This window comes from Triturus cristatus, chromosome 3_1, assembly GCF_964204655.1.
Source record: "Triturus cristatus chromosome 3_1, aTriCri1.1, whole genome shotgun sequence".
In the NCBI taxonomy this organism is placed as follows: domain Eukaryota; kingdom Metazoa; phylum Chordata; class Amphibia; order Caudata; family Salamandridae; genus Triturus; species Triturus cristatus.
This window is the reverse complement of record NC_140583.1, coordinates 346,059,693-346,077,716: the sequence shown is the minus strand read 5'-3', so window position 1 is coordinate 346,077,716 and position 18,024 is coordinate 346,059,693. Positions and strand designations below refer to the sequence as shown.

Sequence of the window (18,024 nt, the reverse complement as noted above, 5' to 3'; positions counted from 1 at the left end):
GTAGTTTGGCTTTAGCCAAAACTAAATGAATAAGGAAGGTCCGATCAACCATCTGCTTCTGTCCCCTCAAGTCTTGACCTTAGTCTATAAGCGTCCTAGGTCAGCACCCCAGTCCAGTATTTTAACAACCTCTTTTCCAGAGCTTCTTAAAGTTTTATCGACTTGCTAACTATGGTTTTGAAGAGTGACAGCTCCTTGTGGATTTCATCTCTGATGGTTTCTGCTAGTGATTATTCCACTGTGTTTGAAGATTTAGTGTCTTCTAGTTCATTTATAAGTCTGTGAAGGTTTATCGAAAGCATGCTGAAATCTGAAGTATCCGATTGTTTTCCTCCTGCTGCTTATCAGCATCCATACAAAAGAAAGCTGTTGGGACGTCTTGCTCCTCAACTTCTATATGACCAGTAGTTAACAGGAGGTGAGGCCAGTCTGTATGGTCTAGTACCCACCTGCTGATCTTTAGAAACCGCTAAGAAAATGTCAAATATAATTGCAGAGAGGAGAAATGCAGGTCATATAGAAAAGCTCCGATAAAGGTGCCATACTCCTTTTTCACCACTAATTGTCAAAATGCATTCCCTTTGAACAGTCCAAAAGAGGAACTTTGAACCCTGCTGTAAATTACTTTCCAGCCTCTTGCCCAAACAAAGATGTCTGCAGCTTATGGACCCCCTCCCCTCCCCCGCTGCCCATTAAGAATCGGTTAGTGACATTGCCTGTGGCACCACTATCTTGAGGTCCAGCTTTCCTGATATCATTCTTCAGTACTCATTGTAGGGCAAAGTATATGAAAATCATTTGGCCATTATTGTTGATCATCAGGTGGAGGTGGGAGGGGTGGCTTGCCACCTTAAATGCGGCAGCAGGACCCCTCTGACAGGGCTGTGTCAACCATGCAGAGTATTGAAGGCGGTGTTGATCACCCAGACTCGGGGATCCTAAATCTTGGTAGGTGCTAGCAGCCCTGGGCTGAGCCCCTGAACTAGTTCAGGCAGAATGCTGTCTGCAGCACCAGACCACTGAAGCTGCAGCACCTCGGCGGATATTACTGGCCCCCAAGATCCTCTTCATGATTCCGGCCATGTATGTCTGATCAGAATCTGATTTGTGAAGAGTATCCCAAGAAACTGCCCAGTGCTCACTGGGCAATTCAAAGGCCGGCCATCTTTTTCAAGCAGCTAGACCCCACTCCTAAAATTGTCACTCATCAACTATTGATTAAATTCATAGATTGTAGAATAGCATAGGAAGTTGAATTTCTTTAATGGAGACCGCAGTAAGAAACGTGGGAGCGAAAATTTGGCTAGTGTGAAGAAATGTAACTTACACTTGGATTGAAAAATAACTACTTCTGAACTAGCTTTGAAGTCAAGCTTTCCACTGGACTGCATTAGCTCTGTCCTAAAATGTAGACCCATAAGGATGCTCAAGAAATTAGGCCTAAGGAGTCTAGCACTACTGTAAACTATAATATGTTATAATTTTGCCACAATCGAAAGGGGGAAAAACTGAGCGGGTCTCAAACCACTGCAACAGAGGTAAAAGAGAAATGATAAACCCCAACTCTAGCAAACACATTTTGATGACTAATCTGACTTTAAAAAAAGTGAGGCCAAATATTATTGCACAGTATAATTTTTAACAAAGAAGTGCACCTGAAAAGCAAGGTGTTAAGTAGAGGATGCCAGGCAAGGTAGGATTTCACAACTCCATTTATTTAAGTTACAGGACACAACACACCGGCAGGAGCGACATGAGCGTCACAGCTGGTCAGGTCAGCATAGCATCACAACTCTGCTCTCAACTGTAAGACCAACTGTCAAACGCAGAATATCAGCTGGCATTCTAGAATGCCAGCTGATGTCATGGCAGGGTTATGCGAGGGCAGGGGACGAGCGTTGAGGGGACGGGAGCCAGCAGGGGACAAGCTGCCGCGCAGTCTATCATGCAACAAGATAACACATCTCCGTCCCTAGGTAAGAAGAACAGTAAATATAAAGAGAACATTAAAGATGAGTTAACCCCGCCCGCATAGTTATTCACATACAAAGTCTTTGAACTTGCTAGGCATGACCACAGTATGCCTGCATCTACTGCTGGTGTTTCCATCTATAACGGGACCACACTCTGACTCCTGTCCTTCCTCTGATAGTCCAGTACTGTCAGCACTGGGGGAATCAATAGGTTCACTGCTGCTGAAATCTCTGTTTTCCCCTATGGACTCTATTTGATCCTGGTTGGAAAGATTATTGTCAGCTGCGGTTTGGAGGAACCCTTGTTCCCCACTCTCTGCTCCCTCCTTCTCCAACTCTTCTTCAAACAGCCACTCAAAGTTCATTTGCCTGTCAAAGTCCATAAATACATCCTTCTCGGCTAGTTTATCTGTTTCAAACTCTCCTACTCTTTCGTTTTCTCTATTGTCCTTGTCCATGTAGATAGTGTGGATGCATGCCACACTTTTCCATCGCTGAAATGGGTAGAATTGCAAAATAATTTTTGACAACTAATGGCTGAGTGAATCTGTTCTGCCCTTTCTCGATGAGTCCACTTTTTACCCTTACCATATCTCCTACTTTGATGGTAAGTGGTTGCATCTGTGTTTTATGTCTCAACTTTTTTTGCATACGTTGTGCCTTTTGTACGTTCTTTCTGACCTCTTCCGCAGACCATTCTGCCTTTCTACTTGTCTTAAGCCAACCCACATTGTCTTTGGATAGTGGTGTTCTGCCTCTCATCATTTCGAATGGGCTGATTCCGGTGCTCTCCCCTAGTGTTATTCTGTATGCTAAATCATTTTCTTTACTTCCATTTTCCAACATGGCCCGTTGTTGTTGGCTAGTTGTATGGTGCCTTTCATTACTCGGTTAAATCTTTCCACAGCTCCGTTTCCTGCAGGGTGGTATAAGGATGTGATTTTGTGAATAATACCGTTTCTATATAAACTTTTTGAAGACAACCAATGTAAATTGTCTACCATTGTCACTGACAATAGTTTTGGGTACCCCCTCTCTCGTGAAAACACTGTCTAGAAACCTGACAATGTCATTGGCTTCAACTTTGTGGAGTACCTTGATCTCTGGCCATTTCGACAAATGGTCCACCAAAACAACAACATACACTAGTTCCCCTTGGTAACGTAAGGGGCCCAAGACATCTATGCCTACTCTCTCCCAAGGCATCTCCGGGCAAGGCAACGGATGCAACGGTGGTTTGTGTAACCTGAAACTTATCAGAGTTTTCGCATTGGACACAGTTCCTGACTTTCCTTTCAATTTTCAAGTCACAACCTGGCCACCAGTACCAACCTTTTATTCTTTGTTTTGTCTTGTTGAGGCCCATATACCCCTCATGGCATATCTCCAGAATTCTGCTTTTTAGTGTTTCAGGGGGTATTACCTTCCCTTGTCTTAAAATGAGTCCCCCTTCTACCGATAATTCATTCCTGAGTTCCCAGTATGGTCCCAATTCATTTCTGACCTGTTTTTTGCTTGACCAATCATTAATATGTTTGTTCACTTCTTGTATCACCTCATCCTGTTCATATTCCCTAAACCATACTTCTCTATGAATGCTTGGAAATGCTTCACTAATATTTGCCACACGGAACTCCTCTTCCTTACATTCCTCCACATAACTTCCCGGTAAGGGTAAACGGCTGAGAAAGTCTGCCACCACATTTCTACCACCTGGTAAATACTATATTACATAGTTGTAGTCCAATAACCTGACTGACAAACGTGCGAATCTAGGAGAAGCATTATATAACCCCTTCACAGTTAAAACCTTTGAGTGGTTTGTGATCACATCTTAGTTACCCTTTTCCCCCAAATATATTGGCGGAAATGCTCCAAACCCCACACACACACACGCCAATGCCTCACCTTCAATCACAGAGTATTTTTCCTCGGTAGGGGTGAGTGAACGTGATGCAAAGGCAATTGTCACTTCCTCTCCCGCTGATCCCATTTGCGTTAGCACAGCACCCATTCCTTTTCCCCTTGCATCCATTGTGGCCATGCTCTTGAAACTCTGGTCAAAACCTTGTAGTGGTGGAGCTTCGCAAATTTCGAGTTTCAGGGCCTCAAAAGCCTTGTTGCAACATGCTGACCATTCAAATTTGTTTTTACACTTAAGTAATTGTCTAATGTCATATGTTTTTGTTGAAAAATTCCTTACAAATTTTTAATAGAATTCTACTAGCCCTAAGAAGGCTCTCAAATCCTCCCTAGTTTGTGGCACTGGAGCATCCTTAATGACCGTAACCATTTCTTTCTTCGGTTTTATGCCCTCTGGTGTGATTTCACGCCGCAGGTATGTCACTTTCTTCTCCGCAAACCTGCACTTAGCGTACTCTGCTGTCAAACCACACCTTTGCAGAATTTTGAGTACTTGTGTTAGCTTTTGTTCATGGTCGGCTTGGGTTTTTCCCATTACTAGGATGTCATCTTGGAAGATGAGCAAATTTTTGATATCTTTCAAAATCTCATCCATGAGTCTTTGAAATAGTGCCACCGCCGATCCCAGCCCAAAAGGTACTCTCTTAAACCTATAACACCCGAACGGCGATATGAAGCTGGTTAGGCAACTGCTGTCCGGGTGTAACGGAACCTAGTGGTACGCGGCGGTTAAGTCTATTGTTGAGAAGACCTTCATGTCTTTTGTCAATGACGGCATTTCATTTATTTTCGGCAGAGGGTACTGGTCTATAAGGATGTTTTTTTGTTAAGATTGCGTAAGTTAATACATAATCTCAACTTGCCATTGGGCTTGCAGGCAACCACCAATGGTGCTACCCATTCTGATGATTCCGTCGGCTCAATGATGTCTGCCTCAAGCAGCACCCTTAACTGCATCTGGACTTCCTCCCTTAAAGTGAATGGTATGTGTCGCACCTTATGGATACATGGCACAGCATCTTCTTTCAGTTTTATTTTGTGTTGAAACCCCTTCAATCTTCCGATGGTGCAGTTGAAAACTTTAGGAAACCTGTTTACAATATCTGTACTAAGTCCCTTATCCTACTGTGTCAATAATACAGGCTCTGCACTGATAAGATTTAGCGTTATGCCTAACCTTCCTTGGTCCTTCAACCCTAATACAGATGGTCCTTTAGCTGCAACGTATAATTTACTGGTAGTTTCTCTGTACTTAAATTAAAATTTCAACTCTTTGTACCCCACTAGCTCTATGGGTTCTCCTGTAAATGTCTTCAACGCGATGTCAAAAGATTCCATTCTTTGCCCAAGAGCACTCTGAAATTTCTCTCTCCATACCTTTCTATTGACAATAGTACAGGGTGATCCTGAATCTGCCTCAATTTCAATGTTCACTCCCCCGATGGCAACTTTACATATGGGTTTCTTTTTCTTATCTTTCTCCTTGTCGTGCTCCTCGCTTTCTTCGTTCACGTTTAGTACACAGAGGTTGTAATCCGAGGAATCCTCTTCATACTCTGCGTTTCCCTCCAACTAACCTGACCCTTCCGCTCACTTTTCTGTGACATATTATGCCACATTTGCTACATTTTACATTCCGTGCAGGATATTTCCAGTCATTAGCCAAATGCCTATGGCTTCAGCATCAGTAACATTTACGCTGCACCCATTCCTTTTCTCCACTTTTCTGCTCATTTCCAACACTTTCTTTGCTTTTACTCCTGTATTTATCCTTCTGCCTTATCTTGTTGCCACTTATTTTAGCCACCACACTGTGTTCCTCCTACGTTGTTTTACTCTCATTTATTACTGCCTTGGCACATCTACTTGTTAATTCTGCTCGTTTTACTATATCAATTACGTCGTTAAGTGGCTTTTCTCCTTTTGCCAATAGCGCATCTTGAATATTTGGGTTTGCTGCACACACAACAATCTGGTCTCTAATTAAGTAATCATGCAAATCTACATGTAAGCGCCAAATTTTTAAGTATAGCCATATAGTCCTCAACACTTTCATCTTTCCCTTGCTTGCGGTGGTAAAATTTACACCTGTTCACTGCAACACAGACGGTAGGCTTATAAGAACTCTAAATCTTCCAATGCATTTGTAATCTCCTTCCATTACCTTCTTGTTAATCTTATTGTAGACCTTTAGTCCACCAGCCCCCAAACAATGCAATAATATTTTCTTTTTTTCCCTCTGGTTTTAGGGGTTCATTCTCACATGTAGCTATGTAATTGTTGAATTACTCACGCAATTCTTCCCACTTCAATGGCGGTTCTCCAGACACGGCTAAAAATGCTTGCGGGGTGAAAGTTGTATTAATTATTACTGGTCATCTTTTTTGTCCTATAATTCTGTTTATGCTGCAAAGTGTTTATATTGAATTATAAAAAGAGTATCAAATTTGCTTCCTCTGCTTTCATATGTCTGTTTCCTTCCATATTACAATTTTTATAACTTATGCTTATGCTGCACAGTCTTTATACAGAATGCCTAATCCCCGCAATTCTCACTTGTTTTCTAATGTGTTGTGTTCTCGTTTTTTTATTTCTCCTTTCCGCTCAGCTGATACCGCTCTCACTCGTGCCTCAGTGCTGTGTTCCTTTCACCTGTGCAACTGAAATTGACTAGCCGCTTATCTTTCGTGATTTTTCAAAATGGAGTCACGTAAGCGTGCGGTCACTTAACTGTACCGCTGACTTTTTCCTTCAACCAAATGGCTTCCACGCAGCGTGCTTACGTCAGCACACCACCCTAGCCAGCTCTGCGTCACACCCCTTTCTGTGTTCTCCTCACGATACACCACAAATGTCAAAGACCCATTTCACGAATATCATCAAATTAAAATTTACTTCCTTACTTAATTTCCGTTGGTCAGTTTCACACATTGCGTTCCTTCATTTCATTTCCGCTATCTCGTCAAATTACACGCTTCGTCACTCCTTTTTTTTTTTTTTTTTTTTTTTTTCTCTTCTCCAAGGTGTCTTGAAGCACTTCTTCTTATCCGATTGGGATCTCCTTATCCTCACGTCATCTAATGTAATTCTCCCGCTTCTTCAATGACAACTCCGTTTTAATCTTGACTTTTCTTTTTCTTCTGCGTGGTTGCTGCAGTGTGTTGCGTTCCTCACCTCATCGCCATTGTTAAGTAGAGAATGCCAGGCAAGGTAGGATTTCACAACTCCATTTATTTAAGTTACAGGACACAACACACCGGCAGGAGCGACATGCGCGTCACAGCCGGTCAGGTCAGCATAGCATCACAACTCAGCTCTCAAATGTAAGACCAACTGTCAAACGCAGAATATCAGCTGGCATTCTAGAATGCCAGCTGACGTCCTGGCAGGGTTAGCGCGAGGGCAGGGGACGCACGTGGAGGGAATGGGAGCCAGCAGGGGACAAGCTGCCACGCAGTCTATTATGCAACAACATAACAGAAGGAGCTAGTGTTCTGTAATCTTCATCAACCAGAAGAAAGCAAGAACTGAGCAATCCATTACCAGTTAGTCCTTTATTTTTCTTCCATAATAGAAACAAGAAAAATGGTTGGTGCAGGTTGGTCCTCCATTTAGGTTTAAACCATTTTTATTTTTAATATGTTTTGTTATAAAATGTAGTGTGTGTGTGTGTGTGTGTGTATATGTATAAATGTGTGTATATATGTGTGTTCGAGGCATGTGGGCTGCTGAATTCATATCTGTGCATAGATCGCCGCCTAGTGTTGGGTCCGGATGATTGCACGTTGTTGTCCTGGAAGAGACTTCGAAGTATCCTGGGATAGGTGACTCCTTCCCTGGACTACAGTGCGCATGGGCATCCTCTCCATCCTCAGATTTTTTTTTTCCGCCATTGGGTTCGGATGTGCTTATCTTGACTCAAGTTAGGAAAAACTTTTTCTAGGCCAAAAGGCCTTTAGTTCGCGTCGGTACTGTTCCCGATCGGTATAGATAGTATCTTGTTAGTTTACTAACTTCCAGAACCAACTTTTTCGCTTCCTACCCGACCATCGACCAGTCATCGACGATGGAATCGAGGACACCATTCAAGCGGTGTCCGGTATGTAATGCGAAATATCCCCACATCGACGTCCATCCGGTGTGCAACAAATGCCTTTCACCGGATCACGACGAATCTACATGTATGGCCTGTGCCCGATTCCGATCCAAGAAGACTCTCTCCGGAATCGACGAGCAGCGAGACTCGAAGCGCAGCAAGCGGCACCGGCCCCGGCCGACATCTTCAGCGCTGAGACCGAAGATGTCGAAGACGTGGAGAACCTACCCTCCAGCCCCGTTTCCGAACACGACTCCGGCTCGGAAGACGTCGAAGAAAGCCTCTTTCGCAGAGACGAAGACGACACCGAGGTAGGAGACTACAATGAGGCCTTAGGGGCCGAAGAGTAGCTCCGATGACGAGCAAGGCCTACCCGTACAGACTGAGGACATCCCAGTGCGCCAGTCTATGGCTCCGGTCGAGGGATCGCCTTCGGGCCTTACCCAAGACCTATCCCGCAGTTCTTCGGCCCCGCCCTCTGGCCCGGCCTCGGACATTCAGCGGCAGCCATTAATACCCAAACCGGCTGGTTTCCCTTCTTCGAAACCGAAAGCTGTATTGGTTCAACTGAAACCGAAAGTAACGCTGGTCGGATCGAGGCCCACCTCACCTTCGCCGCCAGCAAAACCCATCGGCACCGAGCGCACCAAACGAGACTTCGGTGCAGAGCTTGCAACGGCCGACGTCGGCGTCGACATACGGAAGAAGACCTTCGGTGCCACCAAACCTACTCGGCTCCCGGCACCGACGCAATCGACTCCGACCCCAAAGGTCAAACTGCCTGCTGCGTCTCACACCGCTTCGACAGCACCACCAAAGGCACACTCATCGAAGACGTCGACTGCCATTACCGCCCCTCGACTCGATGACTCACCGGTGCCGAAAAAGTCCGCGCCCGCTTCTACGGAACCGGTCGGCGCAAAGGAATCGATGGCGCTCCAGGTGCGGCCCGTTGCTGCGCAACGCACCAAACACAAAACAGTCCTCCAGGACACATCGGGCTCCGAGCCAATAAAAGCTCCAACAGCCTCTTCGGCACCGGCCAACATTACTTTTGGCCTGCCGTCATCCACGGCCCCGAAACTGTTCCACATCAGGACACGGGTCACCCACACCACGATCACGCCTGCCGAACGTTCTCCTGCGGAGACGTCTCCGTCACATATCATCGACGCCGACACTGGCAGGATGCTGCTCCACAAAAGGAGAATAACTTCAGAGCCAGCTTTGGACTCCTTCCGGATCCCACTTAAAAGAAAGCTGCCAGTGGTTTCGGAACCGGTTCTTTACGAACCTCTCCATTCCCCCTACCAGGATCCACTGTCCTTCTCTCCCACACACTCCGACAGATGTTTTGGAGGACTACATGGGTGACCACGTCCCCTACCCCGGAGAGATGGACCCTCAAGGCCAACAGGACCCTGATCAAGCTTGGGATGACCCTGTCGACTCCGGTGCACCTATAGATGCACAGGACCCGCAACTCTATGGAGCAAAATCATCTCCCACAGAGGACACTGCCGCGTTCAACGCCTTAATTGAACGTGCTGCGGCCAATCATGGGGTGCAACTTCACTCTGACACCGTAGAGGACGACTTTCTCATGGACACTTTCGCATCCTCAGAAAGGAACATTAAAACTCTACCTATGTTAAAGGGTGTCCTCAAACCAGCAAAGGACATCTTCAAGGAACCCACCAGGGCAAGAGTAATAAACCCCAGGATCGACAAAAAATACAGATCGGCGCCTGGGGACCCCACCTACATTAGAGGCCAGTTACCTCTGGATTCAATTGTAGTTGCGAATGCTCGCAAGAGGGCACACTCGCAAACAGGTGATGCTCCTCCCCCGGACAAAGAGTCCAAGGTGCTAGAGACCTCCGGCAAACGGGTTGCCGCACAGGCGGCTAACATATGGCGTATTGCCAATACTCAGGCGCTCCTCGCTCGCTACGATCGAGCACACTACGACACATTAGAACAACTTCTCCAACATCTCCCTGACCAATACAAAGAAGGTGCAGAGATCCTCATCAGGGAGGGACAGCTCCTCACAAATGCATCCATTAAGTGTGCACTGGATGCCGCGGATACAGCTGCCAGAGCCATAAACACTAGCGTCCTGTTGCGACGACATGCCTGGTTGCGAATCTCCGGATTCAAACCTGAGGTACAAAATAACATCCTCAACCAACCTGTCAACCCCGACTATTTATTCGGGCCGGAGGTTGACACCACCCTAGAGAAAATAAAAAAAGACACGGACACTGCAAAGTCCATGGGGGCTTTCAACGCAGTCCTTTCGGATCGGCTCCTTTCGTCGCCCCGGAAATAGAGGAGCAGGTAGTCACAGCAAACATACAACAAAGGCAACACACAGAGCACCTACGACAAAAACACTCGGGGTGGATATCGTGGCTCCAGCACAAAGGGCAGAGGACGCGGCTACGGCAACACCAGGTCCTCCCCCAAGAACAAGCAGTGACCCCCTCTCCCTTCCTCCCGACCACATAACACCTGTCGGGGGAAGGCTACAAAGGTTCCTGTCCACGTGGAACTCCATCACCACGGACAGGTGGGTCAAAGATATTGTCAAATACGGTTACTGCCTAGAATTACCCTCAACTCCACCCACAATACCTCCAAAAAACCGTCCTATGTCCTCCGAGCACTTAACGCTCTTACAGCAGGAGGTGCAAAGTATGCTACTAAAAGATGCAATAGAGGTCGTACCCGTCCATGAGCAAGGTACGGGGGTGTACTCCCTGTACTTTTTAATACCAAAAAAGGACGGGTCGCTCAGACCTATATTAGACCTGAGACCCCTAAACCGGTACATTCTCTCCGAGCATTTTCACATGCTCACTTTACAGCAAGTCCTCCCGCTGCTCAAGCAGGGAGACTTCCTGGCCACACTAGACCTCAAGGATGCGTATTTCCACATACCCATTCACCCCTCACACAAAAAATACCTCGGGTTCACTGTTCAGGGGCAGCACTACCAATTCAAAGTCCTTCCCTTCGGCGTGACAACAGCACCCAGGGTTTTCACAAAGTGCCTAGCTACTGTGGCGGCACATCTACGGAGGCAACACATACACGTCTACCCTTACCTGGACGACTGGCTCGTTCAAGCAGAGTCAGCCCAGCAATGTGCCAGCGACATGTCCCGCACCATTCACCTCCTTCACAGTCTGGGATTCTCACTAAATTACCCAAAATCCCATCTCCAGCCCGCACACGTACAACAGTACCTAGGTGCGACTATAGACACTCTGGCGGCCACAGCTCAGCCAAATTTAGTGAGGATCAACAGCATGCAAATGCTGATTTCCAAGTTCAAACCCCAACACTCCCTTCCTGCGCGAGTGTTCATGCAGTTGATAGGCATGATGGCCTCCTGCATTTTCATAGTCCCACACGCGAGACTACATATGCGCCCGCTTCAGGAGTGCTTAGCACGTCAGTGGAATCAGGCTCAAGGCCAGCTGAAAGACCTAGTGTTGGTGAGCGGTCGGGCATACAACTCTCTGCATTGGTGGAATCCACAAAACCTTTGCAAGGGCCGACCGTTCCAAGAGCCTGTTGCACAAATAATACTGACAGCGGACGCGTCTCTCCAGGGATGGGGAGCTCAGGTACTCCACTACACAGTGCAGGGACTATGGACAACACAACAGAAGAAGATGCACATCAACCTTCTGGAACTGATGGCGATCTTCCTGGCAATGAAAGCATTCAAAGTACACTTGTGCAACAAAGTCGTGTTGATCCGGACGGACAACATGACCGCCATGTACTACATACAGAAGCAAGGAGGAACACACACTCCACAGTTGTCTCATCTGGCTCAGAGCATGTGGAAGTGGGCCATTCAGAGGAACATGTTCCTCATGGCAGAACACCTCCCCGGCAAGGACAACCAGATGGCGGATCTGCTCAGCAGACACAGCCACCAGATGCACGAGTGGGAGTTACACCCATCAGTACTCCAACCGTACTTCCAGCAGTGGGGTCATCCAGAGATAGACCTATTCGCCACAAGCGAAAACGCAAAATGCCAAAGCTTTGCCGCCAGGTTCCCACATCCGCAGTCGCAGGGCAATGCGATATGGATGAACTGGTCCGGCAGATTTGCGTACGCTTTTCCCCCAGCACCACTAATACCGCTGGTGGCACGCAAACTCAGACAACACTCTCTGACACTCATCCTGGTTGCTCCAACGTGGGCACGCCAGCCGTGGTACACCACCTTTCTCGAACTCTCCGTGGTGCCGCATCGACGGCTGCGGGTCAAACCCGAGCATTTGACGCAGAACCATGGAGAGGTTCAGCACCCAGATCCGCAACAGCTGAACCTGGCAATCTGGCTCCTGAAGTCCTAGAGTTTGGCTACCTCAACCTGCCACCTGACTGTATGGACATCATTAAGGAGGCCAGGAGACCCACTACCGGAGCTTGCTATGCAGCCAAATGGAAGAGGTTCGTCATTTATTGCAATAATAATGACATCAACCCGCTAGACGCATCCATCCAAAACATTGTTTGTTACCTATTACACCTCTACCGATGCAATCTGGCGTACACCTCTATACGTGTCCATTTGACCGCAATATCAGCCTATCTACAGACCAGGCAGCACCTCTCTCTATTCAGAGTGCCTGCCATCAAAGCATTCTTGGAAGGACTCCAACGAGTCATTCCTCCTAGCCACCCACCAGCCCCAATGATGAACCTCAACTTGGTCCTCACACGCCTGATGGGTCCACCCTTTGAACCTCTACACTCATGCGAGATTCACTTCCTTACCTGGAAAGTAGCTTTCCTAGTAGCGATAACTTCTTTACGAAGAGTTAGTGAACTCCAGGCACTAACCGTCCAAGAGCCATTTATTCAAGTTCACGCCAACAGGGTCGTACTACGTACCAACCCCAAGTTCATGCCCAAGGTGGTATCGCAGTTCCACATGAATCAGACTATTGAACTGCCGGTTTTCTTTCAAAACCCACAGACTGTCGCTGAAAGGGCACTCCATACCCTAGATGTAAAGAGGGCCCTCATGTATTATATCGACAGGACCAAACCCTTTAGGAAAACACAACAACTTTTCGTTGCCTTTGCCCCACACCACAAAGGTAACGCTATCTCCAAAGCAGGTATAGCCAGATGGATCGTTAAATGTATTCAAATTTGCTATCAAAAGGCTAAACGCACTTTAACGATTCCCCCACGAGCCCACTCAACACGTAAGTTAGGGGCCTCCATGGCTTTCCTAGCAAACATTCCTTTGCATGATATATGTAGAGCAGCCACCTGGTCCACTACACATACATTTACCAAACACTATTGTGTAGATGTACAATCAAAACAGCAGGCAGCTGTAGGACAGGCTGTTCTCAAAACTCTTTTTCAGACCGCTGCAGCTGGCACTGGTAGCCGCCGCTAATAGAGGGCACTGCTATGTATTCTATGCACAGATATGAATTCAGCAGCCCACATGCCTCGAACTGAATATGCTACTTACCAGTATGCATCTGTTCTTGGCATGTAGGGCTGCTGACATTCACATCGCCCTCCCTCCTCCCCGGCGCCTGTAGCAGCTGCAGCTCTCAGAATTACTGTAAAGCATGGTCATCACTTTCTGTATCTACTCCATCACTGCCACAATGGCGCAAAACAATCTGAGGATGGAGAGGATGCCCATGCGCACTGTAGTCCAGGGGAGGAGTCACCTATCCCAGGATACTTCGAAGACTCTTCCAGGACAACAACGTGCAATCATCCGGACCCAACACTAGGCGGCGATCTATGCACAGATATGAATGTCAGCAGCCCTACATGCCAAGAACAGATGCATACTGGTAAGTAGCATATTCAATATATATATATATATATATATATATATATATGTGTGTGTATATATATTATCTACTGGTGGTCGCCAGTAGATAGTTATAGTTACAACCTAGTTTCCATAGGAAATCTCAAAATTCTATTTTGAATAACTTTGGTGCCGGTTGACGAATCCTCGTGAACTTTTCAAAACTAATGGGGCGCTCCGTTCAGCTCCTACCCTGAAAGTCTCGGGGTGATTCGTCAAGCGGGGGCCGAGAAAAAGGGGGGGGTCCCAAACCGCGTTTTCCCCATGCATTTTTCCATAGGACCTTTAGTCGCAGCTAGAGCCCGAACGGCTGAACAGAATTACTTGAAATTTGCCAGAGAGGTAGTCCTCAGGTCAGGGATGTGCCTTTTGCAGGTCTGGTGTAAATCTGTTCAGTATTTCCCGAGAAAATAGCATTTAAAAGCATATCAATATCTATACGCGCGCACTGTGCGCGCACCCTGCCGTGCGCGAGCGCAATTCTGATTGGTTGTTAGATGTCGGTAAACATTCGAATCGGTCGAAACCAGGAAGTGTCTGCCGCCATTTTGTCTCTCGCAGTCTGAGGAGGTGAAAAAAAAAAGTGGAGAACGTGAAAAGGGGGCGAGTGGACAGTTCCTGACCCCCTAGCCTCACAGAGGGACCCCCAAGTGCGAAAAAAACAAATTTTTTTTTCTTTTAAATTGCGAGGTGCGCGCACGGTGAAAAACCTGAAAAAAAAAAGAATTCCTAAATACATAACTTAGCATTTAAAAAACTGTACAAATTCACTGAAAAAACCATAGGTTTCACACACGTTCTAGTTACGAATTAGCATTTAAAAAACCTTGCAAATTCACTTAAAAAACCATAGGTTTCACACATGTTATAGTTAGCTGGACATTTCACTCATAAAAAACCAATGAAATTCCCCCGTTATAGTTAGTGCAGGCAACTATAACTCACGCGACCGCAATCCTCTGCTGATGACGTCAGATATTACATCACTGATGACATGTGTCTTTATGAAAAAAAAACATTTGTAATATATGTATAGCTAAAGATTAATGGAAGAAGACATGGGTAAATAAGTGTCTAAATACAGTGATGTAATATCTGACGTCATCAGCAGAGGATTGCGGTCCCGTGAGTTATTGTTGCCTGCACTAACTATAACGGGGGAATTTCAATGGTTTTTCACGAGTGAAATGTCCAGCTAACTATAACATGTGTGAAACCTATGTTTTTTTTTAAGTGAAAATATATATATATATATATATCTCCAAGGATTTCACTCAAAGAATGAAGGAGACCGCACTCAGCAAGGTTTCTCGATGCGATTATTTATTGCATTGTTTCGAGATAGCAGCAGTAACACCAGGACGCGTTTCGGCGTTCGCGCCTTTTTCGACTGAGTTACAATGTGCAGGTTACGTGAGCAGTATTATATCCGGTTCACATGATCTAGTTCCGGTTCACTTAAACATAAACATAGTGAAAAGACTAAAAATACAGTTTAGATCGAACTTTTGTTCACTTGAAAAAATACTATATATTTTACATCACGAGTAAATAATTCTTAGTTCATTATTACAAGTGAGAAAAGCACTTTGGAACCAATAAAGTAAATACATAGACAGGCGGTCAATTTAAGGCAAATTGTTACCCTGAATGAGTCAAGTCAGCCTACAATAATTAATTCAAGATTCTGCATTTAACAAAAAGTAAATATTTACATATAATTCATTTCAGACTCTCTAGACATAATTGAGCCCTATATATATATAGCACAGCCCAGTGCCGGTAAAAGACGCGCGTCACCTTGCAAAACGACACGTGATCGCCGGTAGGAATCAAAACTGGCGGTTCGTGTCATCGTGGAGCTCCACGTTTCAGAGGGCCTGTCTTGACCAGCTATTTTGGGTCTCTGACGGGGCCAACTGGACTTATCAATTTTGGCATAATTGTTTTACATGGACCTTCATGTTACGCCCATTGGGGCTTTGATTGTTTTGTTGGAACTACTCGGGCCAGGATGCAATTGTTTCCATTGAATAATCTGATTGGAGGACTATATAATGAACTTACCTGTGGCAGTTCGAGTAGCCATCTTTGCCGCAGGAACCCTTGACAAAGGCTGTATGCTGAAACGCGTTGGGGAGGCAGATTGTCCATGTTGCCACAATAAAATAAAGATGATTGCTTACCGGTTGGAGTGCCGCCTTTGCTTCCCGGGGCTACATGGGGAGCGACCCTTTTGAGATCCATGTGTGTGTGTATATATATATATATATATGTATGTACATATATATGTATATATATATATATATATATATATATATATATATATATTGTGCACACATTATTCTTCTTGTGTTTTTTTATGGTACCTTTACATTGACAGTTGATGTGTTCCAGGCTTCCACAACTGCAGAGAGAGATCTAAATGTTCTGACTATAAACAAAGATCTCATGATGGAGTAATGTCTAACGTTCTTTCTGTTGTTCCCTGTAGCATTACTCTTGGTGGATTTGGAGCAGATCGCTTTTACCTAGGCCAGTGGCGTGAAGGACTTGGAAAACTGTTCAGCTTTGGAGGTCTTGGAATATGGACTCTGATAGATGTTCTGTTAATTGGAGTAGGTTATGTCGGACCTGCAGATGGATCGCTGTATATTTAGTGACATTAAGTTGTCTAAAAGCAGGAAAATTATTCTTAACATCATGGAGTTAACACTTTTCTGCATATTTAATGTACAGTATCTGTACTTCATCTGCCTTTATTAAGGTTAAATCAGTCACTGTATTGGTTAAAAGTAATCGTCCAACAATCTATCTTTTTTTCTATGAAAAAAGTATTTGATGTCACAGGTTAAAATACATGCATACATAATTTGGAATGAGTGTTAACATCCCATTCCTTTTGCCATGTTTTTAGAAACCACTGCTTATTTCTTTTGGTGTTTCGGCCTTCTCATTAACCATCAGATCCAGGTTTTGAGCCACTATGTCCCACTCACCAACTTGTGTCTGGGACCCACAAGTTAAACAAAAGTGGTGCAGCAGTGAGGCTGTGAACACAGTCAGGTTATCATAAATGATGACGCTGTACAGCCCCATAACGTAGAAGAAATGGTTACAGGGAGGTAAAGAGATGATATGAAGTCATGTAAGTAGTTTGAGAGGCATCACAGTGTGCAGGGGTAAAACACTTTCTAAACAAACCCTCCCACACTTTGTGCTGCTAATTCAGCTCAGTTAGAATGTTTAACTTGAACTTCCCAAGCTCAATTCCTTACAAATTGCTGGATTAGCATTTTGTCTCCACATACGATCAAAATTTGGGTGTAGCCGGGGATCCTGGGTCATCCCTAACCTTTTAACATTGTTAAAAGTAAATGCAGGAAAAATGTCTACAATAGAGTGAGTGTAAAAAATGCACAAATGTATGTGAAAACCAATAAACATGTTTAAAAAAAAAAAAATAGTTAAAAGAAGCCATTCTTTTTTTGTGTGATGATGGTAATCCAGTAATTGATAAAACAGCTGTTCGTACTCCACACTCAAACAAAATAACAATATCAAAAGAAATCTAGCATGTCTCCAAGATTGTAAAAATAAATTTCACTGTAGTTTTCACACGTTTTAGAAGCAAAAAATGCCTGCATAACGTTATGGAAGAAATAGTGGCTTCACAAAATCTTTATATGTAGACTTTCTGATTTAGCCTTTATTCAATTCTCGTTTTGCACCAGTGTGAATAAAATGTATGCATCTGTTGTCTCATGTAATTCGTGAAGATGTGCGTATATTATTTATTTTTGTGAACCTCCCCACCCCTCCTCCAAAGAACAATTAAAAATGCAGGTTTCTAGATACCAAATTATCCTTTATTATTTGAATCTTTAATGAAGTTTAATATTGGCCTGTGACAGCAAGAGTTTGATGATGAAGCATGCCACCTATCAAGTGGGTGAAGGCCTTTCTTCCTAAAAACATATGCACCTGGGACTCTAATTGATAACCTGACACATTTTTAGGCATTCAGTACTCTTTTGTGTATTGATTATAGATCAAGAGGAAGTTACTGCTTTTGCCATTCCCTCCCCAGCACCCATTATGACGATATGTTTGTAGCATGTATTGCTGTGGAAAGCACATGCCTAGCATAC

At 45.0% G+C, this 18,024-nt stretch overlaps 1 protein-coding gene across 4 annotated transcripts in view; it reads left to right on the top strand.

The window, feature by feature from the left end:
• The window catches only part of TM2D3 (TM2 domain containing 3), a 73,090-nt gene extending 55,753 nt beyond the window's left edge, over positions 1 to 17,337 (top strand). For all 4 annotated transcript variants that reach the window (XM_085644062.1, XM_085644064.1, XM_085644061.1 and 1 more), the window contains one exon: positions 16,368 to 17,337. In XM_085644062.1, the coding sequence (XP_085500188.1) occupies positions 16,368 to 16,533 (166 nt within the window). In that variant the 3' untranslated portion in view covers positions 16,534 to 17,337. The remainder of the gene's footprint in view (positions 1 to 16,367) is intronic.
• Positions 17,338 to 18,024: the final 687 nt, after the last annotated feature.